General features: G+C 45.2%; 2 protein-coding genes across 3 annotated transcripts in view; one reads left to right on the top strand and one right to left on the bottom strand.

Annotated features, from left to right (window-relative positions):
* Positions 1-3,628, bottom strand: part of c8h21orf58 (chromosome 8 C21orf58 homolog) — a 49,421-nt gene extending 45,793 nt beyond the window's left edge. Inside the window, exon 1 of the mRNA XM_078403748.1 lies at positions 3,486-3,628. Within this exon, the coding sequence (XP_078259874.1) occupies positions 3,486-3,551 (66 nt within the window). The 5' untranslated portion in view covers positions 3,552-3,628. The remainder of the gene's footprint in view (positions 1-3,485) is intronic.
* A 12,091-nt stretch (positions 3,629-15,719) lies between these two features.
* Positions 15,720-26,723, top strand: part of LOC144596269 (caspase-8-like) — a 32,527-nt gene continuing 21,523 nt past the window's right edge. For both annotated transcript variants that reach the window (XM_078404492.1, XM_078404491.1), the window contains exons 1-2: positions 15,720-16,275; positions 22,285-22,575. In XM_078404492.1, the coding sequence (XP_078260618.1) occupies positions 22,292-22,575 (284 nt within the window). In that variant the 5' untranslated portion in view covers positions 15,720-16,275; positions 22,285-22,291. The remainder of the gene's footprint in view (positions 16,276-22,284; positions 22,576-26,723) is intronic.

Below are 26,723 nucleotides of genomic sequence, written 5' to 3'. Positions count from 1 at the left end.
ATAGGAGCAGATTCAATGTTTCAGTTCAATACCTCCTCCTCAGAATTAGGAAAAATTAGAAACTAAAGATCTGGGTAAGAGTCCTGTCAAGTATGTGGAGAGGAAGCCATGGTTGAAGGTAGAGGAAGACATCTCAGAAAAACTTGAAGAAAGCATCAGTTATCCTTTATGTCCCGGCCAATCTTCATTCGTGTCGTCAAACATTGTCTTTGGTTCTACTCCCTGCATTTCACTTGGAATTGTTGCAGAGTGAACACCACATCCATTGTGCCTCTGGATGGACAGACCTCTCATGAAGTGACTTGGAGAGAAGCTCCTTGACTACTGGCAGGAGGCAGTTGGATTTCCTTGCAGCAGACAGTGTAAGGAGACTCCTCTGCAATATGGGTGCCAAATTGTTTCCTTTTTTGAGGGTGTTCATAATTACAGTGACTCCGAGGCCTACTGCCAAGTACATCTCTACCCTATTTTAGAACATCATCACCACTCTTTGACAAATTAATGTTCAAGACCAGAGAGACACAAAATGCTGGAGTAACTCAGTAGATCAGGCAGTAATTCTGGAGAAAAGGTATAGTTGACAGCCTGCGCTTGGGCAATCGTTTCGCTGAACACATACACTCAGTCTGTCTTGCCTACTCGATCTCTCGGTTGCTAAACATTTTAATTCCCCTTCCCATTCGGACCTTTCTGTCCTGGGTCTTCACCATTGTCAGAGTGAGGCCGCAAGCAAATTGGAAGAACAGCATCTCATATTTTGCTTGGGCAGCTTACAACCCAGAGGTTTGAAATTGATTTCTCTAATTCCAAGTAACCCTTGCATCCCTTCTATCTCCGCTCCTTCCCCACTCTAGTGGTCCTGCTAGTTCCCCTGTTCACATCCATAAATCCCTTCGTTATCACCTCTTCCACAGCCAACAATGGATCATTGTGGGTTCCACCTTTCCTTGACCATCGGTGCTGGCTCTGATTTGCTCTGAACCTTTTCATACCTCTAGTTTCCCTCTCCCCTGACAGTTTGAAGATGGGTCTCAACCTGAAACGTCACTTAATCATCATCTGCAGAGATGCTGCTTGACCCGCTGAGTTACTCCAGCATTTTGTCTCTTTAGACAATAGGTGCAGGAGTAGGCCATTCGGCCCTTCGAGCCAGCACCACCATTCATTTTGATCATGGCTGATCATTCTCAATCAATACCCCGTTCCTGCCTTCTCCCAATACCCCCTGACACCGCCACCCTTAAGAGCATTATATAGCTCACTGTTGAATGCATTCAGAGAATTGGCCGCCACTGCCTTCTGAGGCAGAGAATTCCACAGATTTACAACTCTCTGACTGAAAATGTTTTTCCTCATCTCCATTCTAAATGGCCTACCCCTTATTCTTAAACTGTGGCCCCTGGTTCTGGACTCCCCCAACATTGGGAACATGTTTCCTGCCTCTAATGTGTCCAACCCCTTAATAATCTTATGTTTCGATAAGATTCCCTCTCATCCTTCTAAATTCCAGTGTATACAAGCCTAGTCGCTCCAGCCTTTCAACATACGACTCCCGGGAATTAACCTAGTAAACCTACGCTACACGCCCTCAATAGCAAGAATATCCTTTCTCAAATTTGGAGACCAAAACTGCGCACAGTACTCCAGGTGTGGTCTCAATAGGGCCCTGTACAACTGCAGAAGGACCTCTTTGCTCCTATACCCAACTCCTCTTGTTATGAAGGCTAACATTCCATTGGCTTTCTTCACTGCCTGCTGTACCTGCATGCTTCCTTTCAGTGATTGATGCACTAGGACACCCAGATCTCGCTGTACGTCCCCTTTTCCCAACTTGACACCATTCAGATAATAATCTGCCTTCCTATTCTTACCACCAAAGTGGACAATCTCCCATTTGTCCACATTAAACTGCATCTGCCGTGCATCCGCCCACTCACACAACCTGTCCAAGTCACCCTGCAACCTCATAGCATCTTCCTCACAGTTCACACTGCCACCCAGTTTTGTATCATCTGCAAATTTGCTAAAGGTACTTTTAATCCCTTCATCCAAGTCATTAATGTATATTGTAAATAGCTGCAGTCCCAGCACGGAGCCTTGCGGTACCCCACTGGTCACTGCCTGCCATTCTGAAAGGGACCCATTTATCCCCACTCTTTGTTTTTTGTCTGCCAACCAATTTTCTATCCATATCCAAATGCTTCGCAATTTCGTCTTTTATAATTGACTCCAGCATCTTCCCCACCACTGATGTCAGACTAACTGGTCTATAATTTCCTGTTTTCTCTCTCCCTCCCTTCTTAAAAAGTGGGACAACACTAGCTACCCTCCAATCCACAAGAACTGATCCTGAATCTATAGAACATTGGAAAATGATTACCAATGCGTCCACAATTTCTAGAGCCAACTCCTTAAGTACCCTGGGATGCAGACCATCAGGCCCTGGGGATTTATCAGCCTTCAGTCCCATCAGTCTGCCCAACACCATTTCCTGCCTAATGTGGATTTCCTTCAGTTCCTCCGTCACCCTAGGATCTCTTGCCACTAGAACATCTGGGAGATTGTTTCTTCGTTGTAAACCAGCATCTGCAGTTCCTTCCTACACATTCAAGAACAGACTCCTGGAAGATTTGACCATTTCATAGGGCTCGGAAGTTCTATCTCCCCGAGTGAAGGAAGACATCAATGAAAAATTCACTAGAACCTTTGGCCATCTAAGGAAAAGGATATTTGAAGATTAAAACCTTAATCAGAGCACAAAGTTTTGTTTGAATGGGCAACACTCTCTATAAAAATGCTCCATAACCACTGAAGACCCTGATGGACAGGCTGCATTGTTTGTCTGTCTAACGCCAGGATCCTAAGACACTCATTTCGGAGCTGTCATGAAATTGACCACCAACAGATTCAATGAAAAGGTCATTGAAAAGCTTCATTGAAAAGGTCAACATCCCGAATGACTCCTAGAAATTCCAGAACTGCTCAAAGTGGAGGAGCACTTGGGAACATGCAATGAGAGCACACATAATTAATTCATCAGGGTGCAAATATGTCTGTCCAAAAGCATTTTAAGTGCTGCGAACATCATTCCCATCAGCGCTTTCCATGCACTCATCACTCTCCGAATAAAACATTTGCCCTACTCATCTCCTTTAAACTTTACTCCTCTCACCTTAAAGCTATGCTTTCCGAGACAATTCAGAAACTGGTCTGTGAATTTAACACTGGGGCACATGGGTGGGGACAAGTCTCAGTGTCGGTAGATGTGACGCCTGGAGACGTAACGTTAACATGCTATTTCATGCCATCAAGGAGGTTTGGTTTCAGGTGTTGTGTTGACTGCAGAGTATTGATATAGTAACCTACATAACTAAGTAATCCAGAGACAGCTCGCTCCGAGTATAAAACTTCTGTCCTGCACCAATTCAAATGTTTCCATGTTTAACAGCCCAATGAGGTCGCGAACAATTGCACGAGTTGCCTACCTTTTCCAACAGTCTTAGTTTTAATCTGGTCATCTGATCCACTAAGGAGGGGTCTGCGGTTTCCATTCTCAATCAGGAATAACGATTTCGGTGCGAGGTGCTGCGGGAAGCCAGTTAGTGGTGAAGAGGGCTACGTCGACTTGCAGGTCTCGCAGCGTCTTTCTGCCCAGTGCCCCGCTCGTCGCCAGCTCTCCCTCTGTGTGCTGGTTGCTAACCTGCTCCTGTAAACAGCGGGTTGTTGTAATCAAGTCACGCAAACCGCTGGTCTTTGGCCCCGCCCGCAGCAGCCGTCCTCTCGGGCGAACGCTGGGCTTTCTGCACGGAGCTAACATGTTTACACATGCCAAATCCTAAAGTTAAACATTATTTGACATTCTTACATTCGTTATAAAAAGCCTGTCTTCGCCTCATTTTATCCGCGAGTCCCAGTACTGTCACCAGCTGAACTTTTGACTGAATAAAGGTAAATCCCCGTGGAGACCCCGCCGCATGGAAACTCCTCAGCTCCCATCACCTTGCACCTACCTCTCTTGGGTCTTACTTCTGAGTTTCCATGCGCCTCCTCCTGAACTCTGATGTTGCTTCTCGGGTGGGAACTATACAGGATAAAACACCACAGCAGACGAAGAGCCCCTTCGCCCCGCAATGCCTGTATCGAACATGATGCCTAATTAATAAATTAAACCCTTCTGCTTGCAAGTGATCCACATCCCTCTATTCCCTGCATATCCACGTGCTAAAGTAAAACCCTAAATGCCACTATCATTTCTGTTTCCATCACCACGACTGACAGTCTGTTCCAGGAACCCATCACTGTGTAAAAAACTTGCCAGACACATCACCTTAAAACTTTCCTCAATGTCCTCCAGTATTTGACATTTCTAGGAAAGAACTGCAGATGCTGGTTTAAATCAAAGGTCGACACAAAATGCTGGAGTAACTCGGCATCTCTGGAGAGAAGGAATGGGTGACATTTCGGGTCTGAAGAAGGGTCTCGACTTGTGTGGCTATTTTTGATGAGATATGGACTTGGACCTCAAGATCCCTCTGCACATCAATGCCGTTAAGGGTATTTTGTCCAAGTAATTTATATACATCACATACAACAGAGATCTTAGCACTGATCCCTGCAGAATACCTCTGCTCACAGAACTCCAACCAGAAGGGGGAAAGGGGAGGGGCAGAATAGGGGAGGGGAGGGGGAGGGGGAGGGTGCTGCACCAATGCAGGAGAGGTTTGTGCCCACTTAGTCTAGTTTTATATACAAGTCTCCCTTTAACCTCTAGTGTTTGAGAGAAAACAATCCAAGTTTGTCCAACCTTTCCCGATAGCTAATACCCCCTAATCCAGGCAGCATTCTAGTAGATCTCTTCTGTACCTCTCGAAAGCCTCAACATGCTTCCTGTATTGGGGCCCCCCATAACTTAAGGGCGGCAATTGGCACATCGGTAGAGTTGCTGCCTTGCAGCGCCAGAAACCCGGGTTCGATCCTGACTACGGGTGCTTGTTTGTATGGATTTGTACGTTCTCCCTGTGACCTGCATGGGTTTTCTCCGAAATCTTCGGATTCCTCCCACACTCCAGAGACGTACACTTTTGTCGGTTAATTGGCTTGGTAAAATTGTAAATTGTCCCTAGTGTGTGTAGGATAGTGTTAATGTGCGGGGATCGCTGGTCGGTGTGGACTCGGTGGGCCAAAGGGCCTTTTTCCGTGCTGTATCTCTAAACTAAACTACATGCAATACTACAAATGTGGCCTAAATAAAGTCTTATTAAGCTGCATCACGACCTCTTGACTTTTATCCTCAATGTCCCAAACAATGAAGGCAAGTATACCATAGGCCTTCTTTACCACTCTATCTACTTGTGTTGCCACTTTCAGGGAGCTATGGACCTGGATCCCAAGAGCCCTCTGCACATCAATGATGTTAAAGGTTTTGCCAATAACCAAATACTTTCCCCTAACATTCTGGCATGTCGCCAAATACTCTCTTGAACTGCTACAGGTGTACAGCAGGGAGCATGTTCACTGGTTGCATCATGGCCTGGTTCGGGAACGAAGGAGATCAAAGAGAGTGGTGGACACTGCCTGGTCCATCGCGGGTACTGATCTCCCCACCATTGAGGGGATCCACAGAGAGTGGTGGGCACTGCCCAGTCCATCATGGGTACTGACCTCCCCACTATCAAAGGGATCTACAGTGGTGGACACTGCCCGGTCCATCAAGGGTACAGAATTCCATACCATCGAAGGGATCTACAGGAGGCACTGCCTCCAAAAGGCAGCCAACATCATCAAAGACCCACACCACAAAAGCCATGCTCTCATCTTGCTGCTACCATCGGGAAGAAAGTACCGAAGCCAAATAACCTACAAACCTGTACAAACTCTGTACAGACAGAAAATCTGTATAACAAAGGTTTACTGAAGTGATATCATCTCATCTGAAGTGATATCAACATAATCTTCTAGAAGTTCAACATTATATCTTAGGAAGTTCAATTATGTTCCTTCTGCTCGATTGCCTCATGCAGTGATCCAGCCAACTTTGCAAAATCATATCAAATCAAACTTCTTCCATATCCATGTACCTTTCTAAAAGCCTCATATACCACTATCTTATCTGCTTCCACCACCACCCCAAGCAGTGCGTTCCAGGCATCCATTACCCTCTGTGTAAAAAAAAACTTGCTCCACACATATCCTTTAAACTTTATCTCTCTCACCTTGAACCTATGCTCTCGAGCCTTTGATATTTCCACCCTGGGAAAAAGGTTCTGACTGTCTACCCTATCTGTGCCTCACATAATGTTATATAGTTCTATCAAACCTCACTGGATACAAACAATTTAAACAAAGGAGTGCAAATATATTCAATGTCAACCAAAGTCGGGTCATACTGAAATCTGAAGAAGGGTCTCGACCCAAAACGACATTGATCCATTTTCTCCAGAGATGCTGCCTGACTTGTTGAGTTACTCCAGCATTTTGTGCCCATCTTTGGTATAAACCAGCATCTACAGTTCTTTTTATTATAATATTCAATGTCTGCACCTGATTCCTAGTACTGCACTATTTTGTTACATTTTGCCTCACTAGTTTTTGGCACAGCTGGTAGTTCTGAGATTACAACCCTGAAGGTTATATATTTTTAACCTACCACCCAACTCCCTAACTTCGCTTTTCATGATTTTGGCTCCCATTCTACCAGTGCCATTGGTACAAAAATGGACCACTACCTTTGCCTGCTCACCCACCCCTCTCAGAATCCCCTGTGCCCACTCAGAGACATCCTTTACCCTGGCACCAGGAAGACAACAAACCATCCTAAGTCTCATTTGTGGTTACAGAAATGCCTGTCTGTACCCCTGATGGAGTTCCTATCAATATTGCTTACTTTGACTTTGCCCAACCTTGCTGTTCAGCACAGCCAGACATGGTGCCGCTGCTGATGCTATTTGTCCTTGAAAGGTCATCCCCGTCAACAGTATCCAAAATGATGTACAGGTTCAGAGGGAGATAGCCAGAAGGGACTCCTACATGATCTGTCTGCATGTCCTGCTGGTCACCCATTGTCTGGATAAACCATGAGTGAGCCACTACTGTCTATAACCAACTCTGCCACTTAAATGCTGCTCAGTGTGTCCAACCGAACCATTCAGTCTGAGAGAGGTTGCAGCTGACACACTTTCTGAGGACCTAGTCGTCAGGGTTCCTAAGCGTCATCAATCTATTTCCTCTACAGATGCTGCCTGACCTGTTGAGTTCTTCCAGTAGTTTGTTTTGCGTTTAAGATTCCAACATGTGCACTTTCTTGTGTCAACACGTGATTGCTCCTTGATTTCCCATATCTGACAGGAGGAGCACTGACTGCCATAAATGTCCCATTAATATACAATTAAAAATTAATCTCACAGACTTGAGAAACAAATCTTAAAAACAAATTTACCTTGACCTTACTTTAATTCTGCGTGTGACCCGGTTGCTTTTCCAGTTCTGTTTAGCATCAGACCTTGGTCAAATTTGAAGCAAATTAGATCCAAAATTGGTTCAGTGAGAGGAAGTCAAAAATCTGGCGAGATGCCTTAAGATGATTTTATAATAGGCAATGTCTCTTGACCATTTTACCTGATTCTATTTACTCCCCTGATTAAATTCTGGTTGCCCTTTGAGAAAATGTAAACTTCCAATTCTAAGGCTTACTACTCATATAAGCTAAATTAATAACTTAAAATCATAGAGCTGCACAGCATGGAAACATGTGCTTCCACTCAACTTGTTCATGCCAACCAAGTTGGTTTTCTGGGCTAGTCCCATTTGCCTGCATGTCGAATAATGGAAAATCCTAACTCATATTATAAAAACATTAGGACCGAGAGGGTAGCTGGGGAAAGAGAGTATTCCCTTCAGAACAAAGGTGAAACCTGAGTGTAGTGCCAGGGGATGTGGGTGAGATCTGAAATGAATACTTCTCATCTGTATACCCCAAGGAGGATATGGAGAATAGTGAGTTCAGGAAGGGATACGTTGATTGTCTGGATTACAAGAATGAGGTGGTGTTAGAAGATGTAACATAAAAGTGGGGACAAATCCTCAGGGCCAGGTGACATTTATCTCAGAATTATATGGAAAGCAAAAGAGGAGATTGTTGGGACCCAATTCACAGATCTTTCAAAAGAAAAATCTATTTTCACTTTAAATACTCCCAATCATCCAGCCTCCACAATCCTCTAGGATAGAGATTCACCATTCACAGCAAGAAGATATTTCTGTGCACCACATTTTTAAAGAGAATGGAAGTTTTGGAAGAGAAAGGGTTAATTAGGAACAGTCAGCATGGCTCCAACAGATTTGTCAGGCAAGATCTCCCCTTCACAAATCCATGCTGACTTTGACCTGTTTATCATGTGCTTTGAAGTACTCGGAAACCTCATCCTTAATAATGGACTCTAAAATCTTACCAACCACTGAAATCAGGCTAACCTAAATGTTACTCTGCTGTTGGGAGTGAAGCAAAAGAGGGGAAACTATAGTTTCCCAACAGCAAAGTAACATTTACGATTTTTCAGTCCTCTAGTCAAGTCAAAAATTCCCGGAATGGCGGGACTGTCGTATGTTGAAAGGCTGGAGCAATTAGGCTTGTATACACTGGAATTTAGAAGGATGAGGGGGGATCTTATTGAAACATATAAGATAATTAGGGGATTGGACACATTAGAGGCAGGAAACATGTTCCCAATGTTGGGGGAGTCCAGAACAAGGGGCCACAGTTTAAGAATAAGGGGATGGCCATTTAGAACGGAGATGAGGAAGAACTTTTTCAGTCAGAGTGGTGAAGGTGCTCTAAAACTAGAGCACAGGTGAGAGGGGCAAGATTTAATAGGAACCTCAGGCATAACTTTTTCACTCAGTGAGTGAATGAAACAATTACAATTTTTAAAAGAGGTTTGTACAGATATATGCAGAGGAAGGGTTTGGAGGGATATGGGCCAATTAAAGGCAAATAGGACCGTCACAGAATGCTAATTTAGTTGACATGGACAAGGTGGGCTGAAGGGCCTGTTTCCATGTTCTAAATGAGAATTTACTATCACTGGTCAAAACATAAATACAAATAACCTCCCCAGAGTGTTCCCCATCTCTATTATGTGTTTTTTTTTACCAGTAGTTAGGGAAGAATTATGCCTTTTTTCTTTGGATTGTAACTCATTTAATATGTCCTCCAATTTTTCAAAGAATTGTTAAGAATTTTTTTTTGTGCTGGAACTATCTGCCAAATAAGACAAAGGTACTCCTCAGGTATTCATAAACAATTAAGCAGCAGCACTTCTGAGAATTGGATCCAAACAAGAGTAGAACAGTCAGAATAAGGTGCAAGTCTATCAGGTCTTTCCCCTTTGCCTTGGCTGGCTTTCACACCAGCAATTACTATTGTGCAAGAGTTGTTTTCCAGTCACAAGGATTAGTGCGCACTACAGATGACTCACTAAACAATGAAAAAATGTTTAAGTTTTTTTGGATGAGTCATTGTGGACGCATGTCATTGCAAAGTTCAACAGAAAGGTCTTGCGTGTGTTTGCCAAATTGTATACAGTATACCATTGCAATAACAATCATTCAGTAAAAAACTTGAGTTTGAAAATCTTCCCCATCTTCCCTCATCTTGCAATGTGCTGCTGATACCTGGTCCTATTTGTCCATCAACTCCCTTCATTCCTACCCTTACTCTTAATTCCTAGGCTGTCTGAAACCCCAGAAATTCCCCCCAATTAAATGTTGGGAAGAGTACCTGTGACAGACCCCCAAAAATTGTATGAAACTGATCCAGATATTTCATTAGGTTGATGTTGTATTATGACAGGTTTGGGCATGATATCTCTACCAACACTAAATCTAGGTGTTTTCATCTCTGTAAAATGACCCTGCCTCAGCACATCTACTGTTGAAACCCTCATCTATGTCTCTTGTTACCACTGCACGTGGACGTTCCAATACACTTCTGGTGAGATTTCCTTGTTTTATGCTCTGTAAAACTAAGGTGCTTCAAAATACTGACAACAATGTCTTGACTTACTTGATCATGTCTGTGCTTGATGATATGCATAAATTCTATCAGTTTATTCATCAAAAAACATAGTCGTTTTTTAAAATACAATTTTCCTTCCTGTAATCTGAAAAAGGGGCAGAGAAGATTTACAAGGTCGTTGCCAGGACTTGAGGGCCTGAGCTACATGGAGAGGTTGTGCAGGCTATGACTTTATATCTTGGAGCATAGGAGGCTGTGGAGCCATCTTATAAAGGTGTATAAATTCATGAGGGGAATAGATAGGGTGAATGTACATAATCTTTTTCCCAGGTTAGGGCAGCCAAGATTATAGGGCATAGAATTTAAGGTCTGGAGGAAAAGTTTTAATAGGAACATGATAACCAACGTTTTCACACACAGGGTGGTAGGGATATGGAACGAGCTGCCAGAGGAAGTAGTTGAAGCAGATGTAATAACAACATTTAAAGGATACACACAAAGAACTACAAATGCTGGTTTACCAAGAAATACACAAAGTGCTGGAATGACTCAGCGATTCAAGTCAGGACAAGGGTCTCGATCTGAAATGCCGCCTTTCCATGTTCTCCAGAGATGCTGCCTGACTCGCTGAGTTACTCCAGCACTTTGTGAACATTTATAAGGTATTTGGACATGTACATGGATAGTAAAGCTCACAGAGGATCGCAGGTACAATGAGTGCAGTGCCAGGAAACACTGGGGAGGCCTCCATTGTGTCCGGAAAAGTGGCTGATGTGCAGGCTTGCAAGTAAGACTGATGCGTAGAATACTACAACCCCCCCCCCCCCCCCTCCTGACCATTCTACTGGCCATTCTACCTTTCTGTCATGGGCCTCCTCCAGTGTCATAGTGAGGCCCACCGCAAATTGGAGGAACAGCTTACAGCCCAGCGGTATGAATATTGACCTCTAACTTTAGATAGTTCCTCTGTCACTCTCTTCCCCTCCCTCTTCCCAGTTCTCCCACTGTCTTCCTGTCTCCACCTTTATCCATTCGTTGTCCCGCCCCCCCTGACATCAGTCTGAAGAAGGGTCTCGACCCGAAATGTCACCCATTCCTTCTCTCCAGAAATGCTGCCTGACCCAGCTGAGTTACTCCAGCATTTTGTGATACATTCTACTGACCAATGTATAATCAAGAGAAAATAAAGTTGTGGCCTTTCAGGGCAAGACTGCTTTATCAAAGAGAGATGCTGTGTGCTCTGTTTCACAGAGACGTGGCTCACACTCAGCTCCTTAGACTCAGCCATCCAGCCTTATGGTTTCTCCATTCATTGCCTGGACAGAATGGAAGCATTGGGGAGAGGGAGAGGCACTAGTGTTTGCCTCATGGTAAACTCTTAGTGGTGCTCAGATGTAGTGGTCGTGTCCAACTCCTGCTCTCTGCCCCTGGAAGACCTAGCAGTGAAGTGCAGTCCCTTCTACCTTCCAAGGGGATTCATCTCCAACATCTATATCCCACCTCAGGCAGGCATTCATCAAACATTGGAGGAGCTGCACACCATGGTCAACAAACACCAGACGGTATCCCCCAATGTCTTTCCTATCATAGCCGGGGACTTCAACAAGGCCAATAAATCACTCCCAACTACCACCAGCATGTGTCAGAGTATTGTGTTGCACAGTGTGGAAACAGGTCCTTCGGCCCAACTTGCCCGCGCCAACCAACGTGCCTCATCGACACTAGTCCCACCTGCCCAAGTTTCACCCATATCCCTCTAAACCTACCCAAACCATGTACTTGTCTGAATGTTTCTTAAACATTGCAATGGCACCTGCGCATCGTGTCCTGTAGCACCAGAGGATCAAACATCCTCGACCACTGCTATTCCCCCATCAAAGATGCCTACCGCTCCATCCCTCACTTTGGGAAATCAGACCATTCGGCTGTGCTCCTTCTTCCTGCATATAAGGCAGCGACAAGACTGCAGCACCAGCGGTGAGAACGGCACAGAGCTGGTCAGAGGAGACAGGAATGATTCTGGGATTGCCTGGAGTTGGTAGACTAGGCGATGTTCAAGGACTCGGAAACAGACCTGAATGAATGTTACCGACTTCATGAAGAAATGTTTGGAGGAGTGTGTTCCCACAAAAACCATCTGAGTAGGATACAAGGTGCTGAAGTAACTCCGCAGGTCAGGCAGCATCTCTGGTGAACATAGGTAGGTGACATTTCAGTTCCTGACCCTTCTTCAGACTGGACTTGGAAACCATCTGAGTGTTCCCTAACCAGCCTTGGATGAACCAGGAGGTCTACAATCTTCTGAGGACCTGATCTCAGGCATTTAAGCCTGGCGACGCAGATTCATATATGAAGTCTGGATATGACCTTGATATGAACATCTAAAAGCCTGAAAGGGATTTTCACTCTAAACTGGAAGAAGAGATGAACGTTCGCCAACTACGGCCGGACTTGCACGCCATCACTTCCTACAAACCAGGGGGCAGCTCAAGTGAGGCATCTCCCCCTTACAAGCTCAATGCATTCTATGCACACTTCAATAGGGAAAACACTGCTGTGCCTTCCTGGACTCTCACAGTCCCCAAATTTATTGTGAGGCACAGAGAGGGTAAAGTGTCAGGACCCTTTTCCCAGGGTGGAAAGACTAGAGGGCATAACTTTATGGTCAGATAGTTTAAAGGAAATGTATAGGGCAAGTTTTTTTTAGAGTAGTGGCCTTGTCCAAAACCTGCTCTCCGCACCAGGAGAGTAGTGGGGACCAAGAATGTGCTGCCAGGGCTGGTGATGGAAATTGATACGCTTGTGATATTTAAGAGGCTTTTAAATATGCATATGGATATGCAGGGATATGGAGGGATATGGCTGGCTCTCCATTCTCCACTGGACCATTTGGACATTAACAACATGTACATGGAGCTGTTGTTCATCAGCTAAAGCTTGGCATTCAACGACTACAGTGGTTCATCAACTACAGCTTGGCATTCAACACCATCATCCCCTCCAAACATTTTATCAAACTCAGGGAACTGGGTCTCTGCTCATCCCTTTGCAACAGGATCCTCAACTTCCTCATCGGTAGACCACAATAAGTATGAAATGGCAACATCACTTCTTCCTCGTTAATCATCATCACAGGCACAGCTCAGAGCTGAGTGCACATTCCCTTGCTCTACTTTGTCAATAACCCACGATTGTGTATTCAGACATAATCCCAACACTGTCTTTAAATTCACTGTAATATCACCATTGTCGGACAAATAGTGGGTAATGATGAGTCAGAGTATAGAAGGGAGATAAAAAATCTGATTGAATGGTCGCAGAACAATCTTGTTCTCAATGTCAGCAAGACCAAGAAGCTAATTGTTGTCCTTGGAAGGGGGAGCAGAGAATTCTCCAACCTATCTTCATTGATGGGTTCACAGTGGAGGGAGACAACAACTTCAAGTTCCTGGGTGTGTATATCTCTGAAGGTCTGTTCTGTGGAATTCTTTGCCACAGAAAGTTGTGGAGGCCAAGTCAGTGGATATAAGGCAGAGATAGATAGATTAGTAGTCTCAGAGGTTATGGGGAGAAGGCAGGAGAATGGGGTTAGGAGGGATAGATCAGCCATGATTGAATGGCGGAGTAGACTTGATGGGCTGACAATAGACAATAGGTGCAGGAGGAGGCCATTCGGCCCTTCGAGCCAGCACCGCCATTCAATGTGATCATGGCTGATCATTCTCAATCAGTACCCTGTTCCTGCCTTCTCCCGATACCCCCTGACTCCGCTATCCTTAAGAGCTCTATCTAGCTCTCTCTTGAATGCATTCAGAGAATTGGCCTCCACTGCCTTCTGAGGCAGAGAATTCCACAGATTCACAACTCTCTGACTGAAAAAGTTTTTCCTCATCTCAGTTCTAAATGGCCTACCCCTTATTCTTAAACTGTGGCCCCTTGTTCTGGACTCCCCCAACATTGGGAACATGTTGTCATGTTGTTGGGAACATGTTGTCAATATGTTGTTGGGAACTTTCTGTCATGGGCCTCCTCCAGTGCCATAGTGAGGCCCGCCGGAAATTGGAGGAGCAGCACCTCATATTTCGCCTGGGCAGTTTGCAGCCCGGTGGTATGAACGTCGACTTCTCCAACTTTAGATAGCTCCTCTGTCCCTCCCTTCCCCATCTCCTTTCCAGATCTCTCTCTATCTTCTTGTCTCCACCTATATCCTTCCTTTGTCCCGCCCCCCTGACATCAGTCTGAAGAAGGGTCTCGACCCGAAACGTCACCCATTCCTTCTCTCCCGAGATGCTGCCTGACCTGCTGAGTTACTCCAGCATTTTGTGAATAAATTGGGAACATGTTTCCTGCCTCTAACGTGTCCAACCCCTTAATAATCTTATATGTTTCGATAAGATCTCCTCTCATCCTGAATGGCTATTGCCTAATTCTATTCCTATTCCTTATGACCTTATAACCCTCCTTGGCCTTATCTAATTCTATCTCTGTCTGTTCAATGCTTAAATTTTTCGTGTTTCAACTCTACATGTCCCCCACGCACCACCCCACAACCCCTCATCCCACCATTCTGTTCAATTTTCATCTTACCCCCTGGAAATCTGAACTTCTTGTCAAGCCTTCTCAAATTTACTGGGCACCTGTAAAAGGTTGGTTTCTAAAATCCCTTTTCAATTAACTGTTTCGCAAAGCCAACACTGTAAACCCTCATTTTAACGGACCCCTTTATAATGGATTTTGGATACAGCGTATGGATATGCCGACCCATCCCCAGCACCCACTGTCTCCCCGGCCATTTAGAGCCCCGGCTTCTGATCCCACTCCCAACTTGCTTGGTGCACCAGCGAGCCCTTCACCCACCGCACGGTCCAGTGACATGACCCTCCCTCCTCCATACCGGGTGACCAAGGATCAGGAGCGTGGGGCTAAGGCAGGGCCGTCTTTACAGCATTATGGGCCCCGGCCAAGCAGTGTACTGGGGCCCCGGGCAAAGCAGTGTACTGGGGCCCCTACGACAACTACTCACAGGAATAAAAATGTAAATGGTCGATAAAATTAAACATATAAGCTCGTGGGGCCCCGGGCAAGTGCCCATCAGGCCCATGCGTTAAGACGGCCCTGGGCTAAGGTGCAGCCAAAACTTGAGAAGCAGCTCCTTCAGATAGCCATATTGGGGCCATATATCACATTCCATATACATATGGAACACGGTCTCTTCCTCGCTGCAGAAGTGACAGGTGAGTCCGTAAACCAACTTAAATATCTATTACACGCCACAGCTCTGTGCAACACTCTCCACCCCAGGACCCTGATGTAAAGGGGGAGGACTCCCTTATAGAGTCACCTCCACTGGAGACCACTCCTGCCATCGGGTGGTAACAGGGACCGCCAGGGCGTTTCCAGCCGGAGCTGGGAAACGGTGGGAGCCGGTGATGGGTCAGCAGGTCATTCCATTCACATTCAGTTCACATTTTATATCTGTTTTATTTTCATTTCTGACACTCCATGGCGCTTTAGAGACACTGCGGGGGGTGTCATTAGGGGCCAGGATGTATTGTCAATTCATTATCATGTGACCTCTGTCCGTCCGGAAGAACGGCTCCGGAACCGAGGGTGCCGGAAAGTCAGCGTTCAACCTGCATATGAAAAGGGAAATGTTGTGGGGTTATTGAGAACAAATGTGGGGCGAATCGATAAGATCTTCCTGAGAATGTTTGCAATCAGCCAGACGTGATACTTCCATGCACTGTATGGTCCCAGGGATTTGTTGGGAGCGAGGACCCTGGACAGTTTCCTTGTGCAGCTCATTGACAGTTTAGGCTGACGTGCAAAAAAATAAACTCAGCGGGACAGGCAACATCTGTGGAGGGAAACGGGGTCGGGACCTTCTTCACGCTATTTTTTTGCACAGGACTCCAGCCGATGCACTCACTCTCTTGCGTTTTCACCGTGCTCGCGTGATATCGACTTATTTCCTGGACTATTACAGGAGCCTAAACTTGGCTGAGTTATTCCCGGAAAAGTGTAATCAACCTATAGGCAACACTTACGCCCTACTTCAAACTCAGCCACTACGTGACCAAGAAATCCCCCTGTTCCGCCCGAGGGTTACATTATCCAGTTTGAACAAGAGTTTAGATTAATTTTCTTGGCGGGGCAATCGCAGTGAGGATCGCCTCTCGCTCTGTTCTCGTCCTGCTGGTCGATTACTGCACAAACACCTCTTAAGAGTCCGAAACCTTTCGAGGCAAAGCAAAGCTGACGAAGTAAGTTTTAATCTTTCTTTCCATCGTCGTGAACTGTTATGGTGACATATCTTAGATCGAAACAATTAGTCGAAGGAAAAGTATATTCGTGAATTGCATGGTCGGGTCATTTGAAAAAAAACTAAGGAATGGGGGTGAGGGGGGAAGCAATTGACCATTCTCTGGATTTCCCGTGAGTGGAAGGCAGCTGGCCTCCACATAGACCAACGCAGAACGGAGCAGCGGCACTTCCCGTGTTCCCACAGCTCCTTGTCAACTTCCTCATCTTTTACCAGCGGGCGCATTCCAATACTCAAGTGGCACAAGTTGAATTTCGGCTGGGTTGAGAAGAATCCAGTCTTTCGACCGACCGAATGTCGGTCTGATTTAATTGGGCTCCGTCCATAACTTCCTTACAGTGGGAACACAAGTAAATAGACTGGTGAAGAAGGCGTGTGATACGCTTGCCTTCATCAATCGGTGCAATGAATATGAGTCAGGAAGACATGTTGCACCTTTTGTAGGACTTTGGTTAGGCCGCGTTTGAGTGCAATTCTAGCCGTCCCATTTCAGTTTGTGAAGGCTTTGGAGAGGGTGCAGGATGTTTACCAGAAAGCTGCCTGGATAAGATGGTATTAGCAATAAGGAGAGGTTGGCAAAGCTGGATTGTTTTCTCTGGAGCATCAGAGGTTGGGGGGTGCCTTTGCATCCCCTCTCTCTCTGCCCCTCCCCCACCTTAGTCGTCCTACCACTTTCACTGAGTGTCACTGTCTGTGTAATTAGTTATCACCTACCCCACAGCCAACAATGGACCATTGTGGGCTCCACGTTTCCTTGATCATTGTTGCTCTTTGCATATCTTTCATTTATTTATCCTATGTACCTTCTATATCTCTCGTTTCCCTTTCCCCTGACTCTCAGTCTGAAGAAGGGTCTCGACCTGAAACATCCAGGATGCTGCCTGACCCGCTGAGTTGCTCCAACTTTTTGTGTCTATCTTGAGGAGAGACCTTGACAGAAGTATGTAAAATTAAGAGAGGTTTCGATAGGGGAGATAGTCAGAGCCATTTTCCTAGGGTGGGAATGTCAATGACCAGAGGGCATAGCTTTAAGGTGAGAGGGGCAAAGTTCAATGGAGATGTGCAGGGCAAGTTTTTCACAGAGAGTGGTAGGTGCCTGGAATGCACTGCCACGAGTGGGGATGGAGGCAGAAATGATAGTGGCATTTAAGAAGATTTTGTATAAGCACATAGATATGGAGGGATATACATCATGTGCAGGCAGAGGAGATTTTAGTTTAACCTGCCACCATGTTCGCCAGGGGTATTGCAGGCTGAAGCGCCTGTTCCTGCGTTGTACTGTTCTATTTTCTATGTTCCTACTGGGGCTTGAAGCTGGCACTCTTCATTTACAAAGATGAAGGAATTTGGTCGCAATTGCTCAATGCCATGGCTTAGCATTTGCGTGCTCATCACCAACACTGACTGGCTCTACCTCACAGTTGTGGTGGTCTGAAATTTGATCTGATGAAAGCTCATTTTCCTGAAACATAATTGTGATCATCGCTCAGTAGATGCTGCCTATTCCATTGAGTATCCCCAACCATGTCTGCTTTAGTTCAGAGACCCACTGAGTATCCCAAACCATTTCTGCTTTAGTTCAGAGACCCACTGAGTATCCCCAACCATTTCTGCTTTAGTTCAGAGACCCACTGAGTATCCCCAACCATTTCTGCTTTAGTTCAGATACCCACTGAGTATCCCCAACCATTTCTGCTTTAGTTCAGATACCCACTGAGTATCCCCAACCATTTCTGCTTTAGTTCAGAGACCCACTGCTATTTTGTTTCCCTTGCCCCTCATCATTGATCTGCAATATCTCAGCATCTCAATTTCTTACAGTTGATCTCTCCGACCTTTCCTCAGACCAACAAACCAACATTCATCAACCACTGCACTGCAAAGCTTCTGAAATAATTGAGATAGGAAGTGGCACTAGATGAACAACAAAAAACAGCATTAATTGCTTATCCCTATGTGCCCTTTAGCAGGAGGTGAACAGTCCTCGGAGTCAGCACCTGCCTCTGCAATATTATTATTATTATTCTTGACTTCCTGATCCATAGACCACAGTCAGTAAGAATAGGTGACACTGGACACTGTAATTCTCAAAACATGCTCCACGAGGATGAATTCCCTGTCTCGTACTATCCTTCCTGTATATTCATGTCTGTGCAGCCACATTCTGCTCTAACTCCAGAGTGGGGCAGATCTGGAACAATGACCCAGTCAAAGTACAGGAAGAAGATAGAGAGCTTAGTAATATGGTGTCAGGACAACAAACTTTCCCTCGACGTCAGTAAGATGAAGGAGCTGGTAATTGACTTCAGGGAGCAAAGTGGTGGACATGCCCCAGTCAGTATCAATGGTGCTCAAGTGGAGATGGTCAAGAGCTTCAAGTTCTTGGCCATAAATATCACAATAATTTGTCCTGGTCCAACCACATTGAAGCAACAGCCAAGAAAGCACACTGACTCCTCGACTTTTTCAAGAGACTAATGTAAATTCATCATTTCTCCAAGACCCTTACTAATTTCTTCAGATGCATTGTAAAAATCATACTACAGTATATTTCAAATGCCTTTGGAGAATGGCTCAAACTGCAGCCACAATACGCCAATGGAGGAGGGAATGTATGTTTGGAATGGCGAATGGGGTTCCGATTAAGTGGATTGCTATATTTCTGAATGGTATATAGCTCCATTAGTTTTATTTGAGCTGCACACAACCAGGCAAATGCAGAATATTCCATCACATACCTAACCTGTGACATTTGGATGTTGGAAAGGCTTTGGGATGTCAGGAGCTATTACTGAAAACTTGGCTCGAGACACAGCTATTCTGGACTGCAGGCCATCAGTACCGGAGCTGGATCAATGTTTGCTGTATCTAGTGCTCTTACCCATTTCTTGCTTTCTTGCAGAGCAAATTAAATAGGGTGGAAATTAGCTTCTGTAAGGCAGGGAGAGGAGGGAGGGGAGGGGGGGGGGATTTGAAGAGGCATTTGAGATGGATCATTCACTCAGTATTTTAGACAATAGACAATAGGTGCAGGAGTAGGCCATTCGGCTCTACGAGCCAGCACCACCATTCAATGTGATCATGGCTGATCATTCTCAATCTGAATCAGTACCCAGTTCCTGCCTTCTCCCCATACCCCCTGACTCCGCTATCCTTAAGAGCTCTATCTAGCTCATTCAGAGAATTGGCCTCCACTGCCTTCTGAGGCAGAGAATTCCACAGATTTACAACTCTCTGACTGAAAAAGTTTTTCCTCATCCCCATTCTAAATGGCCTACCCCTTATTCTTAAACTGTGGCCCCTGGTTCTGGACTCCCCCAACATTGGGAACATGTTTCCTGCCTCTAACGTGTCCAACCTCTTATTAATCTATATGTTTCGATAAGATCCCCTCTCATCCTTCTAAATTCCAGTGCATACAAGCCTAGTCGCTCCAGTCTTTCAACATATGACAGTCCCGCCATTCCGGGAATTAACCAAGTAAACCAACGCTGCACGCCCTCAATAGTAAGAATATCCTTCCTCAAATTTGGAGACCAAAACTGGACACAGTACTCCAGGTGCGGTCTCACTAGGGCCCTGTACAATTGCAGAAGGACCTCTTTGCTCCTATACTCAACTCCTCTTGTTATGAAGGCCAACATTCCATTGGCTTTCTTCACTGCCTGCTGTACCTGCATGCTTCCTTTCAGTGACTGATGCACTAGGACACCCAGATCTCGTTGTACGGTCCCCTTTTCCCAACTTGACACCATTCAGATAATAATTTGCCTTCCTATTCTTATCACCAAAGTGGATAACCTCACACATATCCACATTAAACTGCATCTGCCATGCATCCGCCCACTCACACAACCTGTCCAAGTCACCCTGCAACCTCATAGCATCTTCCTCACAGTTCACACTGTCACCCAGCTTTGTATCATTTGCAAATTTGCTAATGGTACTTTTAATCCCTTCATCCAAGTTATTAATGTATATTGTAAATAGCTGCGGTCCCAGCACCGAGCCTTGCGGTACCCCACTCCTTGCGGTACCTTGCCATTCTGAAAGGGACCCATTTATCCCCACTCTTTGCTTTCTGTCTGTCAACCAATTTTCTATCCATGTCAGTACCCTACCCCCAATACCATGTGCTCTAATTTTGCCCACTAATCTCCTATGTGGGACCTTGTCGATGGCTTTCAAGGTACACTACATCCACCAGCTCTCCCCTGTCAATTTTCCTAGTTACAGCAGCAAACAATTCCAGAAGATTAGTCAAGCATGATTTCCCCTTCGTAAATCCATGCTGACTCGGAACGATCCTGTTACTGCTATCCAAATGCTCCGCAATTTTGTCTTTTATAATTGACTCCAGCATCTTCCCCACCACTGATGTCAGACTAACTGGTCTATAATTTCCTGTTTTCTCTCTCCCTCCTTTCTTAAAAAGTGGGATAACATTAGCTGCCCTCCAATCCACAGGAACTGATCCTGAATCTATAGAACATTGGAAAATGATCACCAATGCGTCCAAAGTCAAACAGTCTTTTTATAACCCCCCCCTCAACTCCATCCAAGGACCCAAACAGTCTTTTTATAACCCTCCCCCCCCCCTCAACTCCATCCAAGGACCCAAACAGTCTTTTTATAACTCCCCCCTCAACTCCATCCAAGGACCCAAACAGTCTTTTTTATAACTCCCCCCTCAACTCCATCCAAGGACCCAAACAGTCTTTTTATAACTCCCCCCTCAACTCCATCCAAGGACCCAAACAGTCTTTTTATAATTCCCCCCTCAACTCCATCCAAGGACCCAAACAGTCTTTTTTATAACTCCCCCCTCAACTCCATCCAAGGACCCAAACAGTTTTTTTATAAGGTCCACTCGTCCCTTCCTACCCAAACCACCCCATCCCCGGGCACTTTCCCCTGCAACCGCAGGAGATGCAACACCTGTCCCTTTACCTCCCCCCTCAACTCCATCCAAGGACCCAAACAGTCTTTTTATACTCTATGACCAATGCGTCCACGATTTCTAGAGCCACCTCCTTAAGTACCCTGGGATGCAGACCATCAGGCCCTGGGGATTTATCAATCTTCAGTCCCATCAGTCTATCCAACACTGTAATGCTTCAGCCCTTAGCATTCGCATGTGATTTACCCCTGCCCTCCCCAACTACTGTCCCATACCCTTCCGAGCATCCATCACTTCTACTCGAGGCTCATAACTTTCACCCAACCTATTTTGTTTAGTTTGGAGATACCGCGCAGAAACAGGCCCTTTAGCCCACCGAGATTGCACCGACCAGCGATCCCTGCACACTAACACTATCCTACATACACTAGGGACAATTTTACATTTCTACCAAGTCAATTAACCTACAAAACTGTGCATCTTTGGAGTGTGGGAGGAGATCTCCGAAGATCTCGGAGAAAACCCATGCAGGTCACGGGGAGAACATACAAACTCTGTACAGACAGCACCCGTAGTGATGATTGGACCCGGGTCTCTGGTGCTGCAAGGCAGTAGCTCTACTCTAACGCCATCGTGCCGCCCTACTATGCCACTGTGCTGCCCACCATCTGCTGGCCAGAAATTATTTCACTTACAAATCTGATGACACAACTCAGCATCTGTAGCCCTACCCAAACATTAACCTCAACCTTAATTGCTATTCATACACTCCCCCCCCCCCCCCCCCCCCCACTCCCCCCTCTCCCATCACTAATTATAACACACCCCAAGGATTCCAGCAGTGTTCTCTGTGCCAATGCACTCTACCGATTGTTTGGTCCATCCTCCTTTAGATCCCTGATTCTCCTCCTCCGGCCTGGGGCCCTGTCTCCCTTGACAATCTGGACCTGAACCCATTCCTGGTCTTGGCGTTTTTGGCCCTTGCACAATCTGACAGTACCAATCAATTATTTCTGTGCTTAAACGTTGCTTTTCTTTTGGGTTACGAAGGGAGAAGATGGCTGCAAACAAAAAACTTACTTTGCTGAAAATAAGTGAAGAGCTGGATGAAGAGGAGGTGAAGGACATGAGATTCTTATGCAGTGACCACATTCCAACAGGCAAACGGGTGGAGAATGCCCCAGACCTATTTAAATTACTGGAGGAACTAAATCTGGATATTTGTTCTGAACTCTTATATCGAATTCAGCGATTTAAATTGCTTTTTGATCAAGGAATTCAGAAGGTTGATGTGGAGCAGATCTTGAAACAACCAGAGAATTGTAAAATCTCAAATTACAGGTATTTTCCTTATCTATTTAATTGTTTATTTTTTGTGCTGCCTTACCTTGAAGTAATTGTTCTGACAAATGTTCCTCACCCCGGAACAGTAACTTTTTTTTTCACATGTCCTGCCGTATGTACTGAGTGTTTCCAGCATTTTCTGTTTTCCAATGTGTACATTTTTGGGATTTTGATAGAATAATTTATTGGACACTTCTTTATTGATATTAGTTTGACCTTTGCCCACAAAACTGCTTGCTAAAGTCTAGTCATGCTCATAAAGGATTCATTATTTAAACTCAAAAGAGTAAAGGCCCAGTTTGCTTAAACTTGTGCCAACCAAGAAATCAATTTAGTCACAAAATGCTGGAGTAACTCAGCGGGACAGGCAGCATCTCTGGAGAAAAGGAACGGGTGACGTTTTGGGTCGAGACCCTTCTTCAGATTAGTGAACTTTCACTGTGCTTTCTCGATTTGAAATAGATCTTTCCAAAGGTATGAATACCAGACCTGCGCACAATATCCCAAATGTAGTCTAACCAGGACATGATTACAATTGGACTCTCAAAACTTGAATCCTTTACCAAATCACTGAAGTAAACTGTGGACAGCTGTGATCTCTACAGCATCCCACCGGTCACATGGTCCCAACCTGAACATAAACTGATTAAATCTACCTATTATTTTCTATCCATTAACCACTCCTTCATTCACTCTTTATCGTTTAGTTTAGTTTAGTTTATTGTCATTTGCACTGAGGTACAGTGGAAAGTTTTTGTTGTGTGCTACCCAGTCAGCAGAAAGATAATATATGATTACAATCGAGCCATTTACAGCCTTATCCATGAAAAGGGAATAATGTTTAGTGCGAGGTAAAGCCAATAAAGTCCGATCAAAGATAGTCCGAGAGTCACCAATGAGGTAGATGGTAGTTCAGGACTGCTCTCTGAATCTTGAGGTGCTTCAGGACTGCTCTTTCTGACACTGGAGGTATGCGTTTTCACACTTCTATACCTTTTGCCCAATGGAAGAGGGGAGAAGAGGGAGTGGCCAAGATGTGACCCAAGCAAGTGTTAGGTGTTGCACTTTGGAGGTTGAATGTAAGGGGAAAGTATATAGTTAAAGGCAGGGCCTTTTAATTGCATTGATGTGCAGAGGGATCTTAGAGTCCAAATTCATAGCTCGCTGAAGATGGCAGCAGTAGATAGGGTGGTAAAGAAGGTGTATACAATCCTTGCATTCATTGATAGGGGCTTTGAATATAAGATGATGCAGCTCTCTAGGACTTTGGTGAGGCTTAACCCACAATTCTTCAGTGCACGTACCCTCCAGTATGTCCTCTCCGAGTATTGCCGTGACATTCTCCCTGATTAGCAAAGCAACACCTCCGAATCTTTTACCCACCCCCCCACCCCCCGCCCCTCTCTATCTTATATGAAACATCGACACCCAGGCATGTTGAGCTGACAGTTGAGTCCCTCTCGCAAACAAGGCCACATCAATCAGGAAACGGTGTTAGGTAAACTAGTCAGGAAATGGTGTTAGGTAAACTGTTGGGACTGAAGGTAGATAAAGCCACAGGGCCTGATGGTCTGCATCCCAGAGTACTCAAGGAGGTGGCCCTAGAAATCGTGGATGCATTGGTGATCATTTTCCAATGTTCTTGTGGACTGGAGGGTAGCCAATGTAACCCCACTTTTTAAGAAAGGAGGGAGAGAGAAAACGAGGAATTATAGACCAGTGTGTACATCGGTAGTGGGGTTACATTGGTAGTGGGGAAGATGCTTGAATCGGTTGTTAAAGATGTTATAGCAGTGCATTTGGAAAGCAGTGACAGGATCGGTCAAAGTCAGCATGGATTTATGAAGGAGAAATCCTGCTTGACTAATCGTCTGGGATTTTTTGAGGATGTAACAAGTAGAATGGATAAGGGAGAGCCAGTGGATGTGGTGTATCTGGACTTTCAAAAAGCCTATGCAAGGTACCACACTAGAGACTAGTGTGCAAAATTAGAGCATATGGTATTGGGGGTAGGGAATTGACATGGATAGAGAACTGGTTGGCAAACAGGAAGCAAAGAATAGGAATTAACGGGTTCTTTCCAGAATGAGAGGCAGTTACCAATGGGGTGCTGCAAGACTCTGTGCTGGGACCCCAATTATTTACAATATATTAATGATTTAGGCAAGGGAATTAAATGTGACATCTCCAAGTTTGCGGATGACACAAATCTGGATGACAGCGTGAGCTGCGATGAGGATGCTATGAGGCTACAGGGTGACTTGGATAGGTTGGGTGAGTGGGCAGATGCAATATAATGTGGATAAATGTGAGGTTATCCACTTTGGTGGCAAGAAGGCAGATTATTATCTGAATGATGTCCGATTAGGAAAAGGGGAGGTGCAACAAGACCTGGGTGTGCTTGTACATACATCACTGAAAGTAAGCATGCAGGTACAGCAGGCAGTGAAGAAAGCTAATGGCATGTTGGCCTTCATTGCGAGAGGATTTGAGTTTAGGAGCAAGGAGGTCCTACTGAAGTGGTACAGGGCCCTGGTGAGACTGCACCTCGGGTATTGTGTGCAATTTTGGTCTCCTAATTTGAGGAAGGAGATTATTGCTATTGAGGGAGTGCAGCGTAGGTTCACCAGGTTAATTCCCGGGATGGCGATAATTCCCGACTGACATATGATGAAAGAATGGATCGACTGGATTTATATCCACTGGAATTTAGAAAGATGAGAGGGGATCTTATAGAAACATATAAAATTCTTAAGGGATTGGACAGGCTAGATGCAGGAAAAATGTTCCTGATGTTGGGGGAGTCCAGAACCAGGGATCACAGTTTAAGAATAAGGGGTAGGCCATTTAGGACTGTGATGAGGAAAAACTTCTTCACCCAGAGAGTTGTGAATCTGTGGAATTATCTGCTACAGAAGGCAGTGGAGGCCAATTCACTGGATGTATTCAAGAGTTAGATTTAACTCTTAGGGCTAAAGGAATCAAGGGATATGGAGAAAAAGCAGGAACAGGGTACTGATTTTAGATGATCAGCCATGATCATATTGAATGGTGGTACTGGCTCAAAGGGCCGAATGGCCTACTCCTGCACCTATTTTTTTCTTTCATAATTCCAAGCACTGATGCAGGCTCTAAGTTCATCAGCTTTACCCACAATACTTTTTGCATTGAAGTAAACAATCAGTGCTTCATTATCCCCATATTCATGAATGTCTTCCTGCCTGTCCACCCTTTGAGGCTTGCTTATCATAACCTCCACTTTCTCATCAGCCTTTCCATTTACTGAACTGCTGCTCTGGTTCCCACCCTCCTGCTATTCTAGTTTAAACCCTCCTGAGTAGCTCTAACAAACCTCCCTGCAAGAATATTGGTGCCCCTCCAGTTCAGGTGCAACCCATCTGTGTTGTACAGGTCATCTCTGCCCCAGAAGAGATCCCAATGGTCCATTCTGGTCGCCCTATTACAGGAAAGATGTGGAGGCTTTGGAGATGGTACAAATGGGGTTTACCAGAATGCTGCCTGAATTAGAGGGTTTCAGTTACAGGGAGAGGTTGGATAGACTTTGATTATTTTCTCTGGAATGTTGGAAGTTGAAGGGAGACTTGATCAAATTATATAAAATTACTAGACCAAGTGGACCTGTTGGGCCCAAACCTGTCCTGCAATGGTGCAACACCCTCTCCTCCCTCCATTAAATATCACATCATTGGGCGGCACGGTAGCGCAGCGGTAGAGTTGCTGCTTTACAGCGAATGCAGCGCCGGAGACTCAGGTTCGATCCTGACTACGGGTGCTGCACTGTAAGGAGTTTGTACGTTCTCCCCGTGACCTGCGTGGGTTTACTCCGAGATCTTCGGTTTCCTCCCACACTCCAAAGACGTACAGGTATGTAGGTTAATTGGCTGGGTAAATGTAAAAATTGTCCCTAGTGGGCGTAGGATAGTGTTAATGTACGGGGATCACTGGGCGGCACGGACTTGGAGGGCCGAAAAGGCCTGTTTCCGGCTGTATGTGTATGATATGATATCATCTGGTTTTCCATTATGTATTCTGCTTGTTACCAATTCCAAAAATATATCAATGTTTTTCAAAATCCTCAGGTACAGATCATTTTCAGTCCATTAATTTCCACAATAGTATATTTT

Source organism: Rhinoraja longicauda, chromosome 8 (genome assembly GCF_053455715.1).
Source record: "Rhinoraja longicauda isolate Sanriku21f chromosome 8, sRhiLon1.1, whole genome shotgun sequence".
In the NCBI taxonomy this organism is placed as follows: domain Eukaryota; kingdom Metazoa; phylum Chordata; class Chondrichthyes; order Rajiformes; family Arhynchobatidae; genus Rhinoraja; species Rhinoraja longicauda.
The sequence above is the reverse complement of the archived record's forward strand: the minus strand, read 5'-3'. Positions and strand labels throughout refer to the sequence as shown.